General features: G+C 39.7%; 1 protein-coding gene across 3 annotated transcripts in view; it reads left to right on the forward strand.

The window, feature by feature from the left end:
* Positions 1-10394: 10394 nt before the first annotated feature.
* Positions 10395-27688, forward strand: part of MYOM2 (myomesin 2) — a 72520-nt gene continuing 55226 nt past the window's right edge. For 2 of the 3 annotated variants that reach the window (XM_079297947.1, XM_079297949.1), the window contains exons 1-7: positions 10395-10500; positions 15462-15541; positions 17355-17487; positions 18508-18627; positions 20260-20398; positions 20572-20729; positions 21616-21708. In XM_079297947.1, the coding sequence (XP_079154073.1) occupies positions 17381-17487; positions 18508-18627; positions 20260-20398; positions 20572-20729; positions 21616-21708 (617 nt within the window). In that variant the 5' untranslated portion in view covers positions 10395-10500; positions 15462-15541; positions 17355-17380. The remainder of the gene's footprint in view (positions 10501-15461; positions 15542-17354; positions 17488-18507; positions 18628-20259; positions 20399-20571; positions 20730-21615; positions 21709-27688) is intronic. The other variant, XM_079297948.1, reaches the window with a different exon arrangement.

Raw genomic sequence — 27688 nt, forward strand, 5'->3', positions numbered from 1 at the left:
GGTGCCCTTGCCCTGTCTACAGCAAATAGCAGGTCCCTATGAAAGATTTAAAGAACAAAGCAAATGCATGTGTTGTGCTGTTCCCCAGAGCAGTTTACATCCCCTTACTCAATTTTGGGTCAAGTTCACAATGGGAGGAATACAGCACCTCTGCAGCTGTGAATTCAGAAGGGCTGGATGAGGAGGGTTGCTTTCAGGACCAGAACTAACCCACCATGGTCCAGGTGCCTGTGAGTTTCATCAGCAGGAGGCTTGACTGGCTGTAGAGACAGACCCCTCAGAAGACTAATGGGTGTCATTATTAGTTATGTTGGTAAGTTTTGTGTTACCCTGCTTGTTATGTGTCTGAGTGGGGAGAGATAGTGGCACTGTCATCCTGGTCATTGTCTCATCCTCCAGGCTGGCAGGAATGATGGGACATCTGTCTTTTCTTTCTTCTTGAGAAATGTTAAGGGAGGTATGGGGAGGTGGGAGGAGGTGGAATAGCAAACAATAATAATGAATAATGCACACAGCAAATTAGAAATTAAACTGTTGAGACAGCTGTTCTATATTACCTGAGAATTGAGCTTTAGTGGACTATTTCTATGTGGTTGTCACGAAGCACAATTGTTTCCCAGGGTATGTGACACATGAGGAAGTTCCTGTCCTACTTCCATTAGAAAGAGAGTAACACTGCACATGCATTTCTTTCTGCTGTTAGAGAGATTACATGGGTAGTTGTCTGTTTTCTTTCCAGTGCCATTTTTGTTTTTCCAGCTGAAAATGGAGGCAGTATTTCTGTTCCACATATATCATACATGAGTTTGAAGTGTGTGATTGATCAAAAGTGCACAGAAAACCAGCCATCATATTTTGTTGCCCATTCAAACTCACCAAGAACATAATAGAACCAAACAGAACTCTTATTTTCCCTTGCACAGGCCTCTATTTACTGGCTTTTTTTTCATGATTCCTGCAAAGACACAATCTTCCATGCTGTCAGGTAGTCTCTTCCCCAGCAGTTATCACAATAAGCTTTTTACTTTTTACATCTTTGTACTAATTCTACCTAGGATTAAGCAGAAAAAAAATACATGTACAAAGATATCTGTCTTTTTACAGATGCAAAGCTGAATCTCAAATTGAAGCTTTTATAGTAAAGTTTAGGAATGCGATGCAGGTTGCTCAATTAGAACTTCCCAGAAAATGTCTGAAAATATCATAATCCTAAGGTGTTGTTTTGTTAAGATTCCTTTTCCTACACACTTCCTTTTTCTGTAATATTACTTTTTTTGGTAACAAAATCACAGAATCAGGGAATGGTTGTGTGGAAGGGACCACAGTAGATCCTCCCTGCTCAAGTAAGGCCACCCTAGAGCACATGGCACAGGATTGTGCCCAAATGGTTTTTTAATATCTCCAGTGAAGAATACTCCACAGCCTCTCTGGGCAATCTGTTCCAGTGCTCAGTCACCTGTACAGTAAAGAAGTTCTTCCTCATGTTCAGGAGCTACATCCTGTGCATCAGTTTCTGCCCATTGCCTCTTGTCCTGTTGCTGGGCACCACTGAGAAAAGCCTGGAAACATCCTCTGACACCTCACTTAAGATACCTGTATCCATCTCAGTCCTCTCTTCTGGAGGCTGAACGGGCCCAGCTTCCTCAGCCTTTTCTTGTACAAGATGTTCCAGGCACTTAATCATTTTCATAGCCCTCTGCTGGACCTGCTCCAGAGGCTGCATGGTTCTTTTGCCCTGAGGAGCCCAGAGCTGGACACAGCACTCCAGTCTTGGTCTCACAAGGGTTGAGCACAGGGGCAGGATCACCTCCTGTGACCTGCTGGCAATGCTCTTCCTAATACACCCAGGATATAATTGGCCTTCTTGGCCAGAAAGACACACTGCTGGCAAGTCCATACTGCTTCTCTGATATGAATTACTGCTCTGATATGAATGTCTACTACCACTTAGTGGAAGGTAATGATAGGCAAATTTCAACTCTAGAAAAAGCAGCACCATTATTTTACATTGAATATAATAAAAAGTTGGAGAAAGGCACAAATGCACACTGCTGGAAAGGTATCTGCAAACTATTTTTTCTATTGTTTAATGTTTACCATGATCTATTTCTGTCTCTCATCTCTTGGTGGCTATCGACTATTATGTCAACACATAGTTCCAATTTCCTTGTTGCTTCATTGTCTGCTTGCAATATCTTTAAAGAGTGATCCTCTTTTTTCACACATCTGCAAAATTACAATTATATAAACATCTAAAACCCAAGCTTGTTTTAATTCTTTGGTTTTTCTACCTTGCTTACAGAACTCCTGGCTTCTTTGTGTTAGTAGGCTGCCCTGCCAGAATACAGTCAGAAACCAATATTCTGTCTAACAATTCAGTACAATAGCAGTGGGAAGGTGAAGTTTTAGGTTTAGTATGTGAGCACCTTCAGAGGAAGAAGATGCAGTGTTTTTTTAAATCTGAGAAGCCAGCAAAAACTACTGCATGGAAGGTAATGCTAGGCAATTTTAATTTCTATTAAAAAAATCACATTTTTTATATATACACTAATCATAATTAGGAGTTGGAGAAAAGCATAAGCAATAAGTCAGGATTAATTCCTGGATATATCCAAATTAAGACCTATTTCCTTTTATAGTACAAGTACTTCAGCCAGCTGGTGTCTCAACCATATGTTTTATCAATTGCATGGTGCCAACCCAACTGAATAGATTCTGAGGTATAAGGCAGTGTTGATTATGATACTCTGGTCTCAAACTATGTGTTTCCAATCAATACTGGAAATTCCAGACAGCTGGTTTGATCAGGTAAGGAACAATGATCTGTCACTGAGCTCACTGGGGTCCTAGGCAGCCTGAGTGGTTTCTGTGATGTTGTGATGTTGCTGATATTGTCCTGTCATAAATACCCAGACATCTTGACGACCACACTCCGCTCAAGATCTTTTCGTCTCCTGAGCTGGTGCAGTATTAGTGTCACTAGGGAAACACTGCCAGTGGATGGGATTGGGTACAAGTGTAATCAGAAAGGCCACGGAGGCAGGGAAGGAGGACAGCTGTCCTGAGCATTCAGAGCTTTACATTCTGTGCCGTTCTGATGTGACGTAAGCCCCGAGATATTTATCAGCTGGATGAAAGCCTGCTTTGGTCTTGCAGCTCTCTGAATCTGCCTACCATTTATTCAGAATATATTACATTAGATGCCAGATGCTGGCGGTACCTAATGCTGCCTAATTTGTGGTAAAAAATCAGACTTAAAAACCAGGTGGTACAAAAATTTCACTGCCATGCCAAGCTGTCTGTGTCTGGAGCACATAGCTATCTCAGACTAAAGCTAAGAATAATAGAAAAATTGTTTGATTCAGATATCAGTAATGTAGAAATCAAAATATATGTACTTATATCTGTAAGTTTGTCAATCAGCAATGTAATAAACATTACCTTGTGATTAAAATACAGTTGCAGAGGAATACTCAGCAGGCTAGCATGTGGAGCAAGACCTAGTCTGGATGAATTATGAAAAAAAAAAAGAACAAATTAAGAATAACTTTTCTAAGTTTTATTTTAATGTGAACAGTGTTTGCATGGGGAATCCTACAGTTTTTATTTGGGTAAAAACACCTTTTGAAATGAAATGAGTCTTTGATGCTTTGTCAAATAAATCAAAGACACTAGAGGATTACTGATTTAGTGACAACTGACTGGTAAAGAGTGAGAAAACTTAATAATCAGTTAAATGGCATGGACAAAGATTTCAGCAAAACCTCCCCATTAGGAATACTCACAGCTCTATAGGAGGAGCAGTAACAGGAATGGAAAGAACTGGTGACCTCCAAATGTAGCTTGACCTGAAGCACTATTATATGGACCATGGGCAGAAACAGTAGTTGAAGATTGGGATAGAATAATCGAGGAGGTCTCTTCATTGTGAAGATGTAATGAAATACTGCTTTGTTTTTTATGCAGTGTGGCATTGCTCTTAAAGACCTGAAGAAACAACCACTGAGCAGTTGGAGAAGAATCAGCATGATTTGTTAACATTGCTGCTAAACAGTGGTTTCTGTCTTTGTTCTTACTGAAAATATGAAAACCTATCAAAGCAGTGTAAATTTGGGGTCTACAGGAGACCATCAGTCTTAGCACACTTCTTGTTATATCTACCTATGGTAAACTCATTCTTTTTTCTTGTAGAAAGTACAGAATCAAAGATGTCCAGCAGTAGTGAGGAACAGGAATGAAGGGGTCCAGCTGATATAACTTCTTAAGAAAATTGTGCCTGTGTGATCTGTGTGTGATCTGCATTTGCAATAGTTCTTGCCCCTTTACAGTGAAATCTTGACAGATCATCATTCCTTGGAGCTGTTGTGAATGTAATTAATTTAGTTCTGAAATAAAAAAATTTAATTTTTACAATTTTTACCTGCTTCCAGGGATACAGTAAAAGTTAATTATTCTAAAGTCAGTAATGATCACATAGGTCAGGCAGTATATTGTGTGGCATGGGACATACACTCCATAGCTATGTGCCTTCAGTGATGTGAAGTGTTGGATATGCCATAAAAAGTTCAATGACCTTGAATAGAAGGATATGCCTGAACCTGATACCGTTTGAGGTTTTCATGTCAGCTCTCACATTGGACTCACCATGCAGGCGCTGCCGTGTGATCTCTTATGTTTTCCTTTCCTTCTCCTTTTCCTCTGTGAAACAAGAGCAGATAATTTCCACATTATCTGGGTGAGGATATGTGGAGTGTGAGAAGAGTTTACCTGGAGATGTTGTGGTGGGGTGAGTGGAGATCCTGAGTGCTGGTCCAGAGCTATGAGAATTGGTAGATCTGCATAAAGTGACAAAGAAATGTTTAGGGGAAGACATCACTGGAACAAAGAGAGGATCACCTAGAAAGGGCTGTAAAAGGGCTGATTGCATATAAAGTACACCTATCTGACTGAGCCCTGAGCCTGATCACCACAGTCTGTCCTGTCTTCATTCAAACCTTTCCTAACTGTACAGCTGTGTCATCTCACTCTTCATCCATGTGTGTGAATACTGCATGGACTGGCTGCCAGTTACTGGGGGGCTGGCTGCTGGCTGTTGGTGTCAGACTGAAGGTTTAAGGTGCTCTTATACTCTACATACACTTATCTGGGGGGACCCATGGGTGTGGTGTGCCTGCAACATCTGCCATCACGAGAGGGTGCATCTGTTTGTAGCAAGCACTGATGCAGACAGAGCGACAGTAGGCAACCAAAGCAAATATGTGTGTGTTTGTGAACCTGGAGGGTGTCATGTCTGTGCCTTCACCAGTGACCTTCAGCTTCTGCCAGACCAAGAGGAGAAGGGGACAGAGCCAGAGTCAGTTCCAGTCAGAGACACAAACTCAAACATAGAGCTATGAATGTCAGAAAACTTTTTTTTCCTTTTTTTCTTTTTTCTTTTTCTTTTTTCTTTTTCTTTTTTTTCCCCCCATCACTGTGAGAGTACACAGGAGCTGGCCCAGTTGTTATAGTCTAACCCCAGCCTGCAGCTAAACCCCACACAGCTTGCTCACTCCCACCAGCAGGATCAGGGAGAGAGCTAGCAGGGTAAAACATGCTCCTGGATTGAGATAAAGACAGTTTAACAGGAAAAGCAAAAGCTGTACACACAAGCACAGCAAACCAAGGAATTCACTGCTTCCCAAGGGCAGGCAGATGTTTAGCCATCTCCAGGATAGCAGGACCCCATCACACACCGTGGTTACTTGGGAAGACAAATGTCGTCACTCCAAATGTCCCCCCATCTCTCTTATTCCCTCCACTTTACATACTGAGCAGGATGTCATATGGTCTGGAACATCGTTTTAGTCAATGTGGGAGACCTGTCCTGGCTGTGTCTCCTCCCAGCCTCCCCTGCACCCCCAGCTCCCTCACCAGCCTGACTGTGAAAAGCAGAGAAGGCCGAGGCTCTGTGTAAGCCCTGCTCAGCAATAACAAAAACATCTGTTATCGTCTGTTATCTAATGACCCTATACTTAGAAAAAATCCAAATCACAGCTCTATATCAGCCATTGGGAAGAAATTTAATTCTACCGCAGCCAAAACCAGGACAAGTCTTCATTTCTGGAAATCTGGACATGGTCCTGGACAACCAGCTCCAAGTAGCCTTGTTTGACAAATGGGGTGGATAAGATGACATTCAGAGTTCTCTTCTAACCTCAAACATTCCCTAATTCTGTGCCTCAGTTGTCTGTGCTTGCCTGATGTGATTCCTGTATGTAAGTGCTGTTACAAGAAGTAACCCCCACAGCTGACAGCTACTGAAGCCTAAAGACATTAAAATGACCTTTGAGTGGTGCTGCTAATGGTGGATTCAGGACAGCAGCTGCCTTGCCTTCATTTCCAAGTGTGGACAAACCTCTGGACCACAGCACTGCAGTGCTAGTTTCAGTCTCTGCCTTCTTACAGCCTGTGGTTCTCTTTGGATTTAATGTGCTGTTGATGATACTGGGGTTAGTTGTAAAGATAACTGCTGCTGCAGCAGCTATCTGCCAAGTGTGTTGTGTGACACTGGAATAAATATACCAAGGATAAAACAAACATCTTTATGGTCCTTGTCTTTACACAGGTCTCATTTTAAGGTAAATAAAGAGATGCCACTGAGCTGATATTAAATCAAGGACATGAATCTGAGCTTTCCTGGGTCAGTAAAACCTTAGCACTGACTCTGATGGGCTTTTGAGTGGCTTCTTGGGTTGCAGGAGGACACATTACTGTTTAGATATCTTAAAAAATAATTGATTTGCTGTAACTCAGAGAGTTGTAGCTCAGTGGTGTGTTTGTCTTAGATATAAATGAGGATACCTACTAAGAGATTTGCTCAACCTTATGTCGCAGGGAAAAAAATCCCAACATGTTGTATACTCATGTGTTTTAGTGTTTGTTCAAAGACTTATGCTAAAATTGTTTGTTGTTCTAGATGCAGTTCAGTCTAGCTCAGATGAATTGCTGAATAAAATTCCTTGTCTGGTTGTTAAAAACATCTTGCATCTAATGTGGGGAGTTTTGTTTTATTTTCCTTCAGCTGCCATTGTCCTCTCTCCTGGGAGTTGTACACCCTTCCCTTAGCTGGAATTGTATTTTCCTCCTCCTCCTCCTCCAAATTACTTGGCTCTCCTCTGGTCTTATCTCCACACAGCATAGTCTCATTTCTGGGAAGGGTAGTTTTAGCTTTTGACAGTTTTCAGCTGCATGAAGCCAGCCTTAAAATACAGGAAGATGGGCACTGAAAAAGAAAATTAGGAAATTCTACTAGAAGAAGAAAAAATCATTAAGAAAAAAGAAAATAAGCAGAAAAGAGGAGGTAGAGAGAGAAGTGCTTAGGCTTTTTAGAAGTCAGTTTGGGTTTGTTCTCTCCCCACCTGAATGAGGCAATGAGGTGTATTTCCCTTGGGGATTTGTGCTCAACTGCACATTTACAGTGCTGTCAGCAGTCAAGTGCATCTGTTACTGCTCTCTTCCTACCTAATCTTCATGGGCAGGTGCACTGCCTCCTAACCTGTTTTGAGTTCAGTCCTTCAGGTGGTGGTATTCTCCTCTGAATGAGACACATTCTATTGGATTTCTCTGTGGAGCCCATAACTGATATAGGACTGATAGTCCTGAATTTCTGACCAAAGGCATTAACAAAGGAGAGCATGATTTATTTTTTTATGTGGTTGAATTTGCATGAACTGTTTTGTTTTTCATTTGTAATACCATGGCAGATATTGGGACTTGGGTAACTGTGAAGAGAGACACTGCTCTAAAATCACCAGTGCACAGTATCCATTGCTCTGGCATGGCTTTAGAAACCTCACCACAGGGCTATGTGAATAACTAGGACTGCCTCAGAGATGAGGAGCCTCATTGCTAGTTACCAATCTATAAATATGCAGCAAGCATTCAAAGAAATCAGTAGTTAACATATTAGCAAAGCTGGGCTTCAGAAGCTGCCATACAAAGATGCATTAGGCTGTCCTGGAACTGGAGAAGGATTAAAGCACAAGGGTGCTATTAAGGTACCCTTATGGGCTAAAAGGATACCTCTTCTAGCACCATTACATTTAATGTCATTTCTGTTTTGATGTTTAATCCAATGGCTAAAAAGCTAACACCTCTTTTTCCTGAGCTCCATTTCAGTTCTTTGTCTTTCCTTTTCCTGGAGTAGTTGAGACATTTCTCAGGCCTGTATCAATTAAGCAACCCACATGAAGGAACTGGCATAAGATAAAGAAGTAATTATAAAATGCCAAATTCACAAGAGGATTTTAGCACATGCTAAATTTAAAATACTTGAATAATCCTTTTGATACACTGTTAAATCTCTGCTTTAGAAAAGTTCTTAGGGAAGATCTTCTATTTGGGAGGTGAAGGGACCTTCTGTGATAGGGGAGAAGTAGGAATATAATATAAATGATTTCATAGTTAAAATGCTCGATAATTTTTGGTGCTCTGCTGTCTAAATTTCACCACCAGTGAATAACACATTGCAGTTTTCCCTTCCATCTTATTTTGTAATATCTATGAAAAGAAGAAAAATTTATGTATTGTCTTTCCTGGACACAACCTGGGACTAGCCTTTCTACATGTTCTTGCCTTTGGCATTTTTCCCACAGTCCTCAAGATGCACTTCTATATTTTTGTCATCCAGCCACACCCTGAAGAAAACTTAAAATAGAAGAGTGCTCAAGTGTAAGGACAGACAGAGCAGGCAATAAATGCCTCCATTTCTGCAGAGATAATAAATATAGAACAAGAAATGAAAAGCAGAGCATAGGGAGAACTTTAAAGTTTTCCTGAAAAATGGCCTTTTACCTCCCACAGGAAAATTCAATAGGAGAGAAGAGATGGAGCTGGGTAAGTAAAGTGGGTTTGCTCAGGATTATTACATGTTAATTACTTTGACAGCTGCTTCTGAACCAGCATCTACATTCAGGGCATATGCAATCATTACATTCTGTCTCTGTAGATCTAATTCTGTCAGACTGAGTTATATTTCAAGATCAATGGGAGGAAGGGAGAAGCCTGTTTCAAGCAAATGGTAGCCCTAGATGATACAAAAGTACCAGATCTATTTAGGAAACTTGGATGAGCACTGCAGATGGGATAAGAATCAGTTATTTAAAGGCTTTTCACCTCTTACTCTGCTTCCCTACATGTATGCATAAAAGAACACAGGACTTAAAAAGAACATTGTGCATTTGTCAAAGTGTCACATACCAAGCAGTGGAAGAGATTGTCATTTAGTGACTTTAAAAATTACTGGATTTCTATATAAGTAAATTGAAAATAGATTTTGTTATTTTCAAATAATTTTAAGATAAGTGAATTCCCTACCTCTTGTATGTTGCTGACTCACTGATTGTTTGAGTCATTTTGGGCTAAGTCATGAGGTATGGTTAGGTCTGCCACTTATCCAGGTTCTCCCAGGCACGTTGTCCTACTTTCAGACAGGATAAGAGGAAAGTGATTAATTATTCATGCTTGTCACAAAGCCTTGTCAGAGGTCCCACCCTCCCTTCCCTTCCCCCATATGGGTGCATTCCCTGTGGGGCTGTCTACCACCAGAATGGGGCAGAGTGGCTGATCCCAAGCCTGGCTCTGCAGGGCCAGTGCTGCTACCCCATGCCATCTGGACATGCCAGAGCCACCACAGTGGTGCCTTGCAGATACTGGACAGAAACCTAGGAGTCCTACAGGCAGCAAGCATCCATTTTACTTAGTAATAATCAAGAGACATCAGGGGACAAGGTCTCACAGAACTGACTGCTTTGGCTGTATTTTTTCCTCTGCATGACTATGTCTCTAGGCATATTAAATTCTTCCTACTTTAACTACAAGACATAGAAAAATCTCTCTCAGATTGACTGGGTGATGTAATCGAGATGGAAATAATAAGGGTTTTATACAACTGATATGCCTTCATATGTTGCAGACAGTCTCACATCCAGAGAGCTTTTAAGGAAGCAATAGGGAGGCTCATTTTACAGCCTGAAGCACCAAGGTGATCTCATGTCTCTACTAATAATATTCTGCAGTTTACATCTCCTCACTGGTCTTCTAAGCTACTGATTATTTCAAAATGTCAAACTTTTCTAAATAAAAAATTTAAACTGTTTTCTGACATTTAATTGCTTCCCATGTGCTTGGTGTTGCTGGGAAAAGAAGCCCCACTTTTATTATAATCACCTGCTTTTTTAAGGAATGAGGTTTGTCTTTTATTAAAATGCAGTATTACACTGCATATAGGCTAATGCTTTGCTTTAGCCTTTATATCACTCCCTCATTGCGTGTTAGGCTGACCCCAGTTTTGGGAGAATCACTTGGTTAGTTCTAAATATAGCACTGCAACTGCCCTTAAATAGGAGTGAAGGGGCAGAGCAGCCTTTAGAGAGGGGAATTATTTGTTTTCCTTGGGCAGTGCTTGCAAAGCTGGGAAAGGCTGGTCTTTCTCTCTGCTTTGCAGTTCTTCTACATCCCCAGGTAAGTCCGTTTTCTATCCATGTTTTTCTTGTACAGAACAAATGAGAGTGCTTGTAGGAGGAGATTGTGTGTTATCCTGTAAAAAAAAAAAAATTACTTTCCTCAGGGAAAACAAGCAATGAGTAGGACACAAAGTGATTCATGAAAAGAAAAGCAAAATAAAAATTTAAAGTAAGATTGGTTTTTCCTGAGCATAGTCACCTTGATTTTATTGTGTATTACATTCCCTCTGTTTCTGCATATAAAGAATTACACTACAAAAATATATAGCTCTATTCATATTTATTCTTTTCTAATTGCAAAAATATTGCACACTTTCTAATGTGCTTATACTGTATGATTTTTCTGAAGTCTGTGTGTAAATGATTAAGCATAAAATCCTATAGTAGCTGGCAAAACTATTTGGCCTGCTGAAGAATGGGAGTAGCTGAAGTAGCTAGGCAAAAAAAATTCTACTTTTATTTTGTGTCTGCCATGCTTTCAAGTACATGTTTCCAGAAGATGTGTCTCTGGTGTCTGTATTGCTCTAAGCTAAGTGATATGTTCTGTGCCACATGAAAATTCCAGCTAAATACCACTGATAGAGTCCTGGGAAATCAAGTTCATGCTCTTGAAATTATGCCTGTATGTTGACAATGCCTGTGAGCCAATAGAAGCACCATAATGAGGGACAATGAATGTTGGGATGAGGAAAAATGATTTTTATCATTTCACTGTCCAATGTTCTTAGTTGTCCAGTTGAAGTGATATAATATACTTGCCAAATGAAGGGAAGTCTTCAAATTTTATCAGAATATGTGTGAACTCTGTGCATTTGGAATGTTAGGGTGGCAAGGATTCAAGTCAGTGTGGACAAATTTAGCCTCATTTAATTCCCAGTCTTGTATGATCATGAATTCATAGGGTAACATCCACATTAGTACCCTATCTGGGATATATACTGTTCAGCTTCTATTAGAGATATGGAAGGAAAGTCAGTTTGGAAACTTCCACTCCTTTCCTTTATAAGAGTAACAGAAAATGCAAAATTACATTCTTTTATAGGTTTATTAAAGTACAGGATTTGGTGCTTCCTTCCACAACAATTACCTTGCTGGAGGGAAGGGTACCCATGGCTCTGCCCCCTGCTCACCTCCTCAGAGCAAAGAGCCCTTATCAAGGGCTGTGGACATGATTGTGACCACCCATTATATATTTCAAATTACCCCTCACTAACTGTTGTGGCCAGAGCAGGAAGCAAGCCATTCAGGGACTATCAGAAAGTCAAGGTGTTCATTCTAACTAATCATACCTGTGCTGTAACCGAATGATTGCATTAAATTGCTTAATCTACCTGTATGTCATTGAAAACAGTTTGTTTGATGTTGAGAAATGTTGAAGGTTTACTCATTCAAAGCATATAAAATTAGTAAAAATTATAGACAGATTTGTGATGGTGGATGCTGCCAGATGCTTGAAAATGTTGCTTTGCTGAATATTCAGACAAGTGTATATAGAGAACTCAATTTTTTTTTGTTATAATGTGTAATAACAAAAGTAACACATGCATTTCAAGGAATTATTTGAATCTGTTTAAAACTTTGGTGAAATGAGGAAAATACTATTTCCATGAAAAGGAGGTGCAATCAGTAAAACATGAGACCAACTATGATGTAGCTAAAGAAATCAAAGGAAAAACACAAAAAGTGTTCAAGCTTATTGAATGATGTCTGGAATTCAGCAGAGTAAGCAAGTGAGAATTCCATAAGATATTTTTTTTTTTAAAGATGAGCATTTTTGTTCTATTGTCGAAAAAGCTGTAACTGAATTCTTATGAGGACTGAACAAGATCTTCAATGGGAGGCCTGAAACATCTTAAAATTATAGTATATTTATGTAGGTTTTTTCATTCACAAAATATAATTTTCTGGAAGATCTAAATATACCCATGTGTACACAGAAAAAAAAAAGACTGGAGAGACATATTAGAAATTTTGTCAAATCAAGTTTTAATCAAATTAGTTTTTTATCAAAATGGAGAAGAATTAACCAGATCCTCTGCATCCTATTCCATTTAGGCTGTAGTGTCTAGAGCTGCACAGTGGTTCATGATGGTTTTACAAGATTTCCATCAAAGTCAATTTATGGGAGAAAATGATAATATGTTATTAAGTCTGCAATCTCTACAGCATGGATACAGCCATCTGGAAAGGATAATGTATTTGTTGAGGCAATATGGTAATTTTTTATACTGGTCATTAGGAGAAACCAATTTTTTGTATCTTCCATATGGTATATAGGTGATATGGATTTAAAGACATTTTATCAGTTAAATATCAGGGATTTTTATGCACCATGAAAGAATAAGTTGGTAGCTTCCTGAAAACACTTAACTTTGAACAATGGGGAGAACAGCTAGCAGAACAAGAGACAGGTAGAGAAAAAGATGTCTAAGTCATGGGGAGAACAGGACAAGCCCTCAAATCAGTGCAAATGGTCAAAGGAATTTCTGTCAACGTGAGGACAGGCAAGAACCCGTGAATAATTTCTGGCATTTCTGCAGATGGCCAGGAACAGAGATGAGCACAGAAGTGCATGTTGCATGGTATAGCTGTGGCAGGTCAGGCTGAGAGAACACATGCTGTACAGTGCATTGCTCATGACAGGAGCATTCTGAATCTGGGAATGCCAGTTTCTATCTATGGTGGGTGCAGCCATGTCCTTCTTACCATGGCATTTGTCAAGCCATCCATCAATTTACTTGGTTGTGTGCCTGCTCTCTGAGGCAATGTAAATGATCATGCTAGAATTTACTGCTTGTCCTTTAAACCTTAAATTAACTCACTTATCAGACTAACAATGTTTATATCAGACCCTTGGCTTCTCTGCTCAAGAATGTGGCCCCTTGTCACGTGGTCCTAGATTATGGCTTTCTATTCAGATCAGTATTACTGTGTCACAAAACTATGCATATCCTGACCTGGGAGCTCAGCCTTTTACTCAGGGTCAAGTAAAAATTGTTATATATACGCTACAAAGCATGAAGAAATGTATGTTTAGGTAAACTGACTTGAATAGTCTAATTCACCTATGGTTTATGTCATTAATCCTTAAGGGCATTTTGACTGAGGTAATATTTTTCTTTGTGTTTAATAATCTTCTGAATGGTTTATACAACACATAGATTAGTTCATTTTATGTGCTTTTGATGTCCCCAGCATTTACAGTCATAGAAAAAAATAGGAATAATAACAATAATAATAATAATAGGGTAGAATAGTGCTACATTGCACTAAGCATGGAAAGGTCAGATGAGACACCAAATGCTTTAGGATCATCTTTTCCCTGTAATTCTAGGTCTTTTTCTTGAAATCTAGGGTCATTAATAGGATGTGTGTGGATGTAACTCAAGGATTGTTTATGACACACAGGCCATGTATTTCATCAAGGCTTCCAAAATTTTTGCAGTGGAACTTTGTAAATAAAGCTTGAGATTTGCTTTTTGATTTTTTAATAACGATTCAGATAATTAATTTATTTTTCTCTGGACTTATCCTTTTTGTTGTTGCTGTTATTGTGGTTGTTGTTGTTATTGGACTCTCAATTTTCCACTGGGATTTTCCCCCCCAGTTTCTCTGCTATACTACTTCCTTCATCACATTTTTGAGTGAGTTTTACCAATTCACTTGCCAGTATAACTAGGTCTCCAGACACTGTCATTAACAGAATTTTGGTTCACCTAAACCAGTAAATTCACTAAGGTTAAGCTTTCATCAGCATATCATATTATCTGAGTGTCTTAATGGTTGATTGTCTAAATATTTGAACATATTTCAAACATCTCATATAAATGTATATCAGTGGAAAATGGAAGAACAGTCCACATATTGCTCCTAGGAATACACTATTCACTTATTTTATCAGGAGCTCAATACCCTACATGCTGCTTTTACAGTGGGACTTTGACTTTGCTCTTCTGATACTTGTCTTTGCAGCACTATTAAGTATTAAATACATATTCTGCAAATGTTGTTGTAATTAACCGATGATTATTATTAAATTTGGAATTGTTGCCAGGCAGCTCCCCTCTGTGTTAACAGAAGGCAAAGGCAGTCTGGCTGCTAACAAGCTCAATTAATTGATTGTATGAAGGCTGTGAGTGGGTGGCTACCCTTGTTTCTATACTAAAGGTGTTTGGGTAACTGTGAAAAATATATGAAGCCAAATTTGAGGAGTCTTGGGTGCTGACAAATAGAAGAAGATATGTTAATTAAACTGTAAGTTTTACATTTAGTGAAAAAGACTGGACTGTAAATGACAATGGTGTTTTCTCCTCTCTCAAAAATGAAAATAACTTAGACTGATCTATCCAGATAAATGGGCACTACTCTGCAATCCTTATAAAGATCTCAGTGTGAATGATATATGGGGCAGCATTTACATTGTATGTTGATAAATTCACAGAATTATTTAACTTGGCCACATGTAAACATGAGTAGCACTTAACAGTAGAGTGAGCTCAATCTGTTTGTCTTTTGCACCTTCATTTAGGCAAAAAGGCTAAATAAAAACAAAAAAAAAGGGAAAATTCTACCCATTAATTGTCCAGTTAACATATGAAGCAATGTGGAAATCCAGTGCCATATACATAATAGTCACACAGCAGGAAGAAAATCAGTGTTTGATGTTTGCAGGTCACATGAGGTAAAGATATTAAAACTAGCAGGAGCCAAGGCTGCTTGTGGGTCTGTGCAACTCTGCTCCTGTAACCAAGACATTGTGCCTTATGATGGGTTAATAGGTTCTTGAGGGGTCCATGTCAGCTCAGCATTGTATGACAGCATCTTACTAAGCCAGCACCTCTGTGAGGTTCTGAACCAACTTGGGCCATGCTAACTTTTGTATTTTTCTATAAATGTGACAATATAAAATTTTAATGCCCCATGATAATGTTGTAAACCTGTTAAATTTTTGTTTTGCAGTGTCTTCTGCTTTGCCTAAAGCTCTCACTACTGAACCTGTGACTTGTCATTCCCATATCTCTTGAAAAAAAGCTGAAAAGGTAACTCTAAGTTATGCAATTATGAGGTGATAAGTTGTAAAAATCTCTTTAGGTCTCTCAACATTTTAAAATAAGATGTGATTTCTATTAAATATACTTAATGTTTGCTCCTTATTTTTTCTTGTAAAAGTAGCTGATATGAGAACATCACAATTTGGGAGTACTTGACTCCGCCCTTGACTATCTGCAAGTAACAATCAGACACAATTACATTTTTTTCTCTACTTAACCAATGACTAGCATTTCCTTTTTTTGATAAATACTGTATGCTGGAAATATGGTTTCTACTGTCATTTTAACTTGCTAAATATTTTATCTAAATGAGTTTATAAGATTTCTATTCATATCCTTTTGAGTTTTCATTTGATATACATCATGAAGCTGCAAATTTGGACTTTTGGTGTGGGTCTGAGGCAGATTCTTCTTGGCCTGGTCCACATCCAGCAAGGCCAGGCTTTAGGGAGCTGGAGTCTGGTTCTGCTGTGTCATTTCTGGGGCAGAAACTGATGGCCCTGGGACTGACACGGGATCTGTGGGCAGGGCAGGAGCAGCTCTGGATGAGGCTGGGCTGGGACAGTCAGGTCCATTGCTGTCCTCAGGACCCTGCACACTCTGAGTGTGCTCACAGCACAGGGAGCTGGTGCTGCTCCCCTTGCCATGGGTGCCCTGAGGTGATCCCAGGCTGCTCCTCAGTGCCCTGGGGGCTGGCATGGAGCTGGCAGCCTACAGCCTATAGGGAGCATAACAGCAGGGGCACTCCCTCAGCTTTGGGTGGGATATGGGATGTTACTGCAGTAATTTACCTGACTAAACCTTCACCTGCTTTTTAGACTTCTACTGGGAGCTTGCTTCTGTTGTCAATGAAGTGCAGGTGCCTTGTAGGGGAGGTTTTGGCTGTTCAGTTGGGATCCCTCACCACTGTTTGGACCAAACAGCTCAGGAGCAGAGAGCCCCATACCCAACCCCAAGACTGCAGTGACACAAGCTGGCACCTACTCATGACATGGCTCGTGACATTCCTCACTTTTGCAAGAAGTTGTCATCATAGTTCTAACAAGCACAAAGGGATGTAGGCACCTCCATGTTCTCATAATGGCGTTGGTAATCTGCTTAACTCTCACTCAGTGGGAAATGTGCTATTGCTCCCCACACTGCTTCTAGGAGCACCCTGAATGCTTCTTAGAATCTTGTATCCAAATATTGATCAAAATCTATGCCATGCTTTGGAGAAAGTCCACAGGAAGGAAACCAGAATGATAGATAGTCCAGAAAAAAAAAACCTCATGAGGAAAGATTGCATGAGCCAGCTTTATTGAGTTTAAACAGGAGAGCAGGAAAGAAAAGCAAAGAAAATCTTTGATAGGCTGCTATAAAAGTGAGCAAATACTGTCTGTTTGTTGTCATGGTGAATTGGAGAAAACATAGTGAGCATAAATTGCCAAAATGGAAAAAGTGAAAGGTTTGAAGAACAGAGAACTGAAATATCTAACAATGGCCAAAAACCTGTCAAATTTCCATCCCTGGAAATTTCTCTGTAGGCGTTAAATGACATCTGCAAAGAAGGGGAAAAATGGTCTAGTGAAATATCTTCTATGCTATCATCTATGATTCCATAGCTCACACAGTACGACTGGTAAGATACAGCCTGAGGTGCCCACGTGTGTGACTGGTGGCTCTGTCACAAATTAGTGCAATTTTATACATTTGGGCCTGTTTACACATGTCAACATGTCAAAAAATAGCAAACCAAAGTGTCTGAAAGATATGGCTAAATGCATGGCTAAATATCTGTGGCTAACTTCCCTCTCTGCAGGAATTATTGGTCATCACAGAGGGAGCATGTCTTCAGTAGCAGTGCCATTTTACCAGAGGAGGCACAAGCACTTTGATCAATCCTATCGCAACATTCAGACAAGATATATACTTGAGGAATATGCTGCAAGAAAGTAAGTGACATGTATTTGGGCATAGACAGGTCTCTGTTTTGGGTAGTCCTTAGAATCAAGATACTTACCTTTTTCCTCCCCCCCAAAAAATTCTTATTTATTCAGAATGATAGTTTTCCACTTCCTTCCATTGGCACACTCCTTGTCTATAATCTCCCACCAGGATAGCTGAACTTCCTAGCAACATTGTAAGACACCTACACAGAGCTTTGAGTTTAGGATCTGTTCTCTTTGGTACCTTTAAATTGAGAATTCATAAATCTTCCTTGTAGGCTAGAATTGAAACTCTAAATTAAGAAAAAATACTGTGAAATTTATTGTAAGTCATAGAAACAGCTTTTTTAGCCACTCTTCCATATGACATGATGATATTCCTTCTCCAGAAACTGGCTATAACTAATTACAGATTTTGAGATTCAATTCCTTTTTTAATTTTAAATGAAGGCTTAATGCTTCTCATTTGAAATCTCAGAGTTTTAACCAGAAAATACACATTCTTTGTATCTCAAAGCCTGAAGCTTTGTATTGTGGTTGTTTCACAATCGCTGCTCTCCCTACTTAGTAATTAACATGCCTACCTAGCTGTCTAGCTGGTCCAGTTTCCCTTGTGAAAGAGACCAGTTTCAGAAAGTTCTGTGAAAAATAGAAAGGCAGGAATACTTATAAACAGACAATGCTATGGGGAATCTTTGTGATTTGTGTGTTAGACAGGCTGGTACCCTTGTGGTTCACTGAAATGCTATCATCACACCTGAATGACTGAAGACTGAAATAAGTATAAATTTAATAGAATGAAATAAAGTGCCTAATGATCCCCAGTGACAGATGATGGGCATTGAGACCTTGAAAGACAAGTGGTAATCAGCACCTAGTGCAGACAGTGAAGATGCAAAGGTGCCTCACTGAACAGTGCTCAGTCGTGGCGTTTAGCTCGTTCAGCCCAAAGTAATTTCTTTGACATTTGTGAGTTCATGTTTTACTTGAATTGCTGGGTTATAACAATGTCTTTTATATTTGAAGGGCTGCTTCCAGGCAGGCTGCTTATTATGAATCATCTGGCTTGGGCAAAACAACGTGTAGACTGTGTGCCAGGAGGGCACGCACCTTGGCGCATGAAGCAATGCAGGAATCCCGGAAAAGGTAAAGCTCTGCTGGTCCAATCTGACCTGGGTAGTGGCACTAGACCCAGCTCTTTTGCCAGGGCTCTTTTCAGAGTTGACAAGACTGGAGGTTTCTCTGTCACTGTTCTGTACTAATCTATTTTGGCTGGAACACTAAATGACTGAGTGTCACTTTCAGTCTCATATTTCAACTGAGTTGTTCCCCTGATCCCCACTCTGACCCTTGAAAACAGCTTTAAAAGAAAAATAAATTAGAATCCAGCTAGTACCCAGAACTCATTTTGAACAAAGCTACTCCACTATTCCTAAATTTCTAATTTGGATCAATTTAAATGTTTTAAATGCTTTCCTGAATATCAGAAGGGTTTCTGTCGTGTCTCAGTTACTGCCTTGATGAGAAGTCCCAGAGTAACTGTGCTGAAGACAATATTCCTTTTAGTGAATTTCATTGTTTCTGGTCTGCTGTGTACTACAGCTACTGCACCAAAGACATGGAGGATTTATATTACAAGAAGGAATTCTGCCTTGTTTATAGAAAATATGTTGTGCAAATCATATGTACCCATATGGTTCTGGTACTTGGTTTGGTTTGAAATATACAACCTCAGAACAGAAATCTCAAGGAAAAATCAAATTATTTTAATTTAGGTTTTAAAAACTGATTTTAATTTCAGCAATATAAAAAAAATGGCTAAACACGGCTGGTATTTAAAATGCATTGAAACAGTATAGAGAATTTTTTTAAAACATCACACAAATAATATTTTTATTCACTGAATTTCATGGAAGTTTTCTTATCTGGGTTGCGCTTTCAGAGTCTTGCCATACGATGACTATATTGACAGCTATGCTAGAAATATCTGATATTCAGATATTATTTTGTCCTGGGAAGGAAAAGAGTAGCATAGGCTGTTTACTGAATCAGCATGAATGAAGCTAGCTCCTCCTAAAAACATTTATGAGTTGGGGTATTTTTAGGAATTCTGGAAAATCTATGGAGTTAGGTTTTCAGGGAACAACTTTAAATATTTTCAAAACTTTTTTTATATTTTCCTGGTAGTTTCTGTAATACTTCTTGCTCATCCTTGTTAAGGGATAGCTTTTTTTACATGCAGTTGTTCATCAAATCCTTGTGAACTCCCTGGTCTGTATCTTCCAGGTGAGGTCAGGTGATACAGCCCATGGAGCTACAAGAGCTCCAAGGTGCTAAAGCTTCTAAAGCTAAGGGTATTATGCAAGTAAGGCACAACTTTTAACAGGATGTGAACAGTCACAGAACTTGCCTTCATTCCTCTGCCTTCTTATGTCCATGGGAAGGAAAATCAGGAGCCAGAAGGAGGCCAGGCAGGTTCTTGATCTTGATTACCAGAGGACTGTGGGGAACCATGTCAATGTGACCATAGCAGAATTCAAGGCTTAGAGCTATGGCCCCACAAATACAGGGGGAATATGAAATGATTATGAAGAAAGACTATGAAGAATATTCACATGATTTTACATATTCAGGACATGCAGATTGATTCCTAATGGATTCCTAATCTAAATTTTGCATCCTACTGATATGGTTTCAGAGCCCTTGGTTGCCTGGTGTGTATGACTGACAAACTTAAAGCTTCACAGTAGTAACCTGATTTTCTTCCTTGTCCCACAGGAGTCATGAGCAAAAGTCTCATGTAAGTGATGAGAAAAGAATCCGTTTTGCCAGTGAGTTGTCTGCTTTGGAAAAGGAGATTCACACAGCCAGGCACCGTGCTCGAGAGCATCTGGATAGACTTGCTGTGCAAAGAATGGTACCTGCTGAATCTTTTTGCTCCTATGCAAAAATAATTCCAAGATATACTGAAATTTAAAGCTGTGCTTCAAGAATGAGTAGTGATTAAGCATCTTTTTGTGAATTTAAGGTTAGATCTACTCTATTTGAGGCTGGTGCCAGAGGCTTCTTTTCTTTTCCCTTGTTTAATAGGTAGAAGAAAGTATGGCTCTGGAAAGACATATCATTGAAGAAAGGATAAGTCGAGCCCCTGAAATTCTAGTGCGGCTGAGGTCTCACACTGTCTGGGAAAAGATGTCTGTGAGCCTTTGCTTTACTGTACAAGGATTTCCAACCCCTGTTGTACAATGGTAAGAGTCTGGCCTTTCCTAGCCCTCCAAAAATGTTGTTAAGCTTTTTTCATTTGAAAGTTATGCCATAACTGATAAGTGTCATGTGTATAATGGCTTTGTTAAATCCCCTTTATAATCCTCCTAGATGTGCTGGATCGTAGCAGTTGATACTGCAGTGGGAGGAACATTTGCAGAGTGGCCCCATGCAATGTGAGAAACAAACTCAAGCATTTCAGAAGGCAGATAGAGACAGGAATTCCAGTCTTTCTGGCCATTCAGTTTCCTGATCACAAAATAGCAAGTGGTAAAACACGCAGATCTCACAGGCTACTTTCTAAACCTGGATAAATGTGCACAGCACCACTGTAATGGCAGTGTCACTGTAATGGGCAGTGCCTGTGGTCACATCCTGTCAGCTTCTATTAAGGAGGACACAAAGGTCCTTCCAGCTGCCCTCCTCTCTGTATAGGTCTGTCCTGTATATACAAAACCCTCAGGCTGGACTGTAAAGCCCTAACACAAGGCATAATTCTGTTGCTGTTTTGTGCTGAAGCGTTCTACTATGGTGCAAGGTAAAGTTTGCTTCCCATCTTGTGTCAGGGCTGGTGGACTTGTAAGTTCAAACCTCATGCCATCTTCTCTTTTCTTCTTTTCCTCCTCTTCAAGACAGAGTGCACATCTTCCCTTTCCACTTCCTTGCTGCTATGATGGTCCTGCTTTGCCTACATGGCCCAATATGTGTCTATCCATACAGACTGGGAAATCCTCTGTGCAAGTAGTGACAGTTCAGATGATAGTAAACATCATGATCCTAAGATCTACCAAATGAATGAATTGCTGATATTTATGAGTTTTATTTTTTTCATGATTATTTTATTTTTTTCTTGATTTTCTTGATTGTCAGGTACAAAAATGAGGAATTGATTTCTCCTGCAAGTGATCCAACAAAGTACAGAATTGAAGGCAAATATGGAGTTCATGTGTTACATATAAACAGGTAAATCATTCTGCAGAATACAATGGTTTTCTTAAACTCTATGCAAAGTATTTTATATCAAATACAATTTAAAAAATAGCACAAAGTCTGAAAGAGAATTGTTGAATTCAACACACTTTTCTTTTGGTATTGACTTTTAGGATGGAGAAGGTTCACTGAATGCCTCAGTAGTAGGCTATGAAAATGAAACTTTAAGTTAGATATTTGTATTCATTAACTTCAGCAATCTACAAAATATAAAAAGAAGAGCAAGTACATGAAAAAAACGGTAGTTTCTTTTTTATTAGAATTACATATTAGCATTTGAAGTGAAAAATTATATGTTCTTGTGATGATGAAGTTCTTTTAGGTAAACAAAATTATATCTGGGCAGGGCAGGAATACATAGCTGTATTTTTTTCACTATATGCTAGATTCTATTTACTTTTTCATCTCTTTATTTTTCCTTTCAAAAAGCAAGAAAGTGTAAATTACTTTTATAAAGGTTCTAATTTAATAAATTTTATTTTTTCAAAATGTGAACTTTGTGATATAGAACATGCTTGGGTATAACAGCTTCCAATAAACCAATCCCATGCTTTCAGAAACAACTGAAATGTTACATGAGACTTTTAAAGACTATAAAAGCCCAAATAAAAATGAAGACAGGACTGCAATATTTAAAAAGAAAATTAATATCTAGAGCAGAGACACAACCCCCTTCTTTTAATTTGTCCAGAACATGAACATCAGCTGTGCTGAAACAGCTGGAATATTTGTGGCTAACACTTGGCTGCCCAAACATTTAATCTTCTACCCTGTCTCCATCTGTCAGCAGTGGAAGCAGCCCTGAGCACAGCCTTGTGGCATTAGTACAGAAAATAAGTGCATAATTCCTTCTGCTTTTGGGAAGGACTACTTGTCTTTGTCATCCTGCAGCCAAGTCCAGCACACCTGTCAACATTTTCATAGCTCAGGATGGGAGAAACACATCCCTATACAGAATGTGGCAATAAGAATCACCAGGTTGTTGCTTCCCAAGGTGCTTCAAAGGCACTCAGTCTTCTACCCCCAGGCCATGGATAACTGGCTAACTGCTCTCTGTATCCATGAAATCTGGCCACACTGCTGTTTCTCCCCACCAACATTACTTTTGAAAATAATAACAGGAGGTTAAAATACAAAAACAGCTTGTCCTTTTGCACTCCTCTCCCTTTTAGCAGGGAAATGGAAAACTCTCTCCTTTGTCTGGATATGTGTGAGTGCCAGTCAGGAGATGAAACTTGTTCACTTCCTGATGGTGAGTGACTGTGACTGTTTGTTTCCCTTGGTTAGCACTCCTGAGGAACTGCTTGGTGAGTTCAGATGCAGTTATGTAGTATGTAGGTTCCCTTGTGACATTTTGGGAGTAAATAGCTTTTAGAAAAAATGAGAATCAGTGCTGATGCTGCTTTCTGAGCACCTGCAACCATCAGGCTGAAGGGTAATAATGGGTTCCATCCTCCTGATGCTTTTTACCTCTTTTCTCTGCTGTTATAGTCATGTAAGCACAACCAGCTTTGGGAGTGTTCAGACCCAGCTGTATTTCAGGCAAATTCAGATGTACCACAGTCCTTTATTGGCACCCACTCAGGTTTTCCCAACCCCTGTCTGTTAGACCAGACCTCATGTACTCATGCAGACTCACATTCACCCAAACTGCCATTTTCAGAGACTCTTGCTCCATTTCTCTTTCATTCTGTCTGGCAGTGTGGTCTTTTTGTCACCTAAAGATTCCTGGCTGCTTTCCCACAGATTTGTCTTCTACACTTAAAATAGTACTGGAGGATGGTTATGATTTAGAGAGTTTATTAAATAAAAATTCCTAATTTAAATTTTTATTCTTTATTGCTAATCCATTTTATTTCAAAACTTTATCATCAGCTGTATTTTCTGTACTAAAAGCACAGAAAATAGGCGGGCAGGAAATGGAAGAACATTTTGTTAGCACATAATTAACATTAAGTATATCTTGCATTGTAAGAAATAGGTGTATAGACAATGGTTAAAATAAATAAATAATTATTTTTTATACAAATGTAATGATCAATTAATTCCGTATCTTCCATTAATATCTTTGTGCACTTATATTTTGCATTTTATGAATAATTAGTTTTTCTGGGAGGTGGAGCCATTGGGAGTTTCTTCCTATCCACTTCTGTGCTCTTCTCAGCTGTTCATACTAAAGTGCTGAGCTGAATGTAATCTTATCCACAGCCGGTCAGAACAGCCTTAGAATTTCTTGGCTACTTTTCCAGCACTTCAGCGAAGCCAGGGAGTGAACTTTTTCCTTCTGATGCAAGTGTGATATTTATTCCTGGGAGTATTCCCTGATCCCAGTGGAAACATTCTTGAGGCACTGAAAGCTTAACGTCACCTTGTTGTCTTAAAGTAGTAACTGGACACAATTTCACCCCCCACTGTTTGGTGTTCTCCAGAACACATGAACCTATAGAGTAACCAGATAATTTAAATTTCTCTGTCTCACATTTTTTATGATGCTGTGTTCTCAATTTACCACATTTTTTTGCATACATGCAGGGCTATCATGATCATGTCTCCTTCTTTCTCCTTTTAAACTGCTTCAAATGGGAGGTTGAGCTCAAAATCTCCCTTGTGCGGTAGAGAAAGGAGTTTGGAGTTTAATTATGTTTTTTCACATCTCATAATTATAGCAGAAGTTAGGCACTGGGGTAGTGGTTCATCCCATCTTTCAGCTGTCATTTCACAGGTTATTAGGAGGAGACTGTGAGGAATCCTAGGAGAGAAAGCTCCTGGTAGTTGAAATAAATCATACATATCTGGGAACGTGTGGGTTTGCTTAAAATGCATTTTTTATCCTACATAATTCAATTATGGATGGGCACAAGAAAAAATTTACAAGAAGATAAAAAGATTTACAAAAAGATAGTACAGGAAAAAAATTCTGTATCAGTGGTCATCAAGATGAGGGTGGCCATTGCTTTATGGCATAGCTGAAAAATATTGTGTGTCTCAGTGAATATCTTAGTAATTAACAGTCATAACACTTTTTAAGTTTTTAGTTGCTTGTCTAGCAAAATATTTTTGCGTCTTTATTTACTGTGATGACTTATTAAATGAATCATGGTTTTATTCAGCTATGATTGAATATATTATATTCCCAGCTACACTGGCTGCTGTGCAGAGGAGGCAGCAGGATGCTCCTCCCTGGGGCTGTTCCTGACTTTCACCCCCCAGTGAGTGGAGGGTGAGCTGAGGTGGGTGGCAGGAGCAGGGAAGGACTTTTGTCATTCCAGGGCACTGTCAGTGTGGTGTGGCCACTCTCATATATACAGGGCTCAAGGTTTGACAGTAATTTCTCTTTATTAGAGGTCTGTCCCTTTCCTGTTTAATAAAGTCACAGCCTGAGCAGTGCATACCACGGCAGAGGGAGTAGTTTGCAGTGCATCAGCAGGAGTGTGTGGCAGAGCCTGCAGAGTGCAGTGTAACACCTGAATGGATCAGGGAGAACATGCAGAGTGCAGTGTAACACCTGAATGGAGCAGGGACAGCCTGCAGAGTGCAGTGTAACACCTGAATGGATCAGGGAGAACATGCAGAGTGCAGTGTAACACCTGAATGGATCAGGGACAGCCTGCAGAGTGCAGTGTAACACCTGGATGGAGCAGGGAGGACATGCAGAGTGCAGTGTAACACCTGAATGGAGCAGCAGAGCCTGCAGAGTGCAGTGTAACACCTGAATGGAGCAGGGAGAACATGCAGAGTGCAGTGTAACACCTAAATGGATCAGGGAGAACATGCAGAGTGCAGTGTAACACCTGAATGGAGCAGCAGAGCCTGCAGAGTGCAATGTAACACCTAAATGGATCAGGGAGAACATGCAGAGTGCAGTGTAACACCTAAATGGATCAGGGAGAACATGCAGAGTGCAGTGTAACACCTGAATGGAGCAGCAGAGCCTGCAGAGTGCAGTGTAACACCTGAATGGAGCAGGGAGAACATGCAGAGTGCAGTGTAACACCTAAATGGATCAGGGACAGCCTGCAGAGTGCAGTGTAACACCTGAATGGAGCAGGGAGAACATGCAGAGTGCAGTGTAACACCTGAATGGAGCAGCAGAGCCTGCAGAGTGCAGTGTAACACCTGAATGGAGCAGGGAGAACATGCAGAGTGCAGTGTAACACCTGAATGGAGCAGCAGAGCCTGCAGAGTGCAGTGTAACACCTGAATGGAGCAGCAGGCAGAGCCAGAGCTTCATCTGCTACTCCAGTCCTCAGCACCACCCCCAGTGCTTTAAAAAGGAAAGTTAGCTATTCTGATTTAACAAATGAGCCTGTGTGGTCAGTAGAGAGCTATTTTAGTTTGATTAGGCACAAAAGGCTTGAGATTATTTGATCTGGGGAGGTAGAGAGTGAGGCATGTCTTTCTGTGCTGTGGGTGGGAGCTGAGCAGAGCAGAGGTATTGGGACAAAAGAGATCCTCTGGCACAGCCTGCAGAGCCCTTGAGCTGTGCAAGGTTGGTGGGTGGTAGACTGCAGGTCCCTGGGTTTTGCAGGTATGCATTATCAGTGGCTGTATAGGCAGCAAAATGGTGTACTGCTCTCCTTTCCTTGCTGAAAGGCAAGGAACAGCTCCCAAATATGTGATCTTCTGACTTGCTAGTCACTGTCCCTATAAGCTGCAGTAGTTGGGGGCTTGAGGAAGTGGCCATATTATAACAGAGGTTCCTCTTTCCTAAAAATGAAATCCGACCAAATAAAAAGAATCAGTCAGGTTCACTCTGACTGGAGAACCAGGACAGGAAATGTCAATTCTGCAGAGTATTTCCACATTTTGATGTCATATAGCCATAATGCTGAAAATTTTGTCATTTGTATTCAAAGGAGTGATTTTAAACTCTGTAATCTACTACATACTGCCTTGCGTTCTTTACATACACTGAATTGTGTTGTAATTCAGGCAAAGATGCTATTTCACTCTTAACTCCTGTGTTTAAATCCACACTAGGCAGTTAGATGAATATATGCATTTTAAATAGATGTATTTGCCTGGGGAATATTCCCCACACAAGTATTAGCACTTCAGAACCTCATGTGGGTTCAGAGCAATTTAATTTACTCAAAAAAGTATTGGTACCTTGGGACAGATAGAGTTCTGCACTCACGTTTTATGATATCTAAATGTACTCTATGCATATTTTATCTGACCTTTGTAAGGGCTGAAAAACATATTCTCCACCATAAAACAAGAATAACTGTTAGACCACACCTTGCCTCCTGGGTTCTTCAAATGTAGTTTCTAACTGGTCTTGACTCAATACACTTAACAGTGCAATTTAGGAAACCTATTTTTTTTAGCATACAACGAAGTAGATAATTTCCAGGATAATCCTCCATCTGAGCATTACCTGGCACTAAAGAAAAGTCAGAACCTTATGTAACTTGCCATCCTGTGCTATTTTTTTCATAGTGGATATGAAACAAAAGTGCTGTCTAGCTCCTAGCCACAAAAATCCAACATTTCCAATATAAGATTTAAAGGGGTTTCAGTGAATACTAGGCTGTCTAAGATGGTTTATTTCTCTTCTGGAGAGTCAGATGAGTGATCTTAGCAAAGACATATAAATTGCTTTCAAAGCAGTAAAGTACAAAAAATGGGTAGATTTGTTATGACCTCTTAAATAGTAAGAGGTGCCTGGCCTGTGGAATTGTGTGTTCATAACAATGGTAAGAACCTCATTTCTCTTCATAAAAAACAAAAGGTGCTGTAAGAATATGGCTGGCTATTTGGTCAGTTACTTAGTTCTTATGTTGTCCCTGAGAAAATGAATTATATCACTAACATTTGTCAAATATTTGTTTTCAGATTTTGAACTTCTTCTGTCTATTCTAGTGACATTTAAGATCATATTCTTTTTTCTTTACCTTGGAAACCATCACAAATACATCAAAGATGTATTTTGCTGCTTCTTAGGAGAACA

This window comes from Erithacus rubecula, assembly GCF_903797595.1.
Source record: "Erithacus rubecula genome assembly, chromosome: 2".
NCBI classification, from domain to species: Eukaryota; Metazoa; Chordata; class Aves; order Passeriformes; family Muscicapidae; genus Erithacus; species Erithacus rubecula.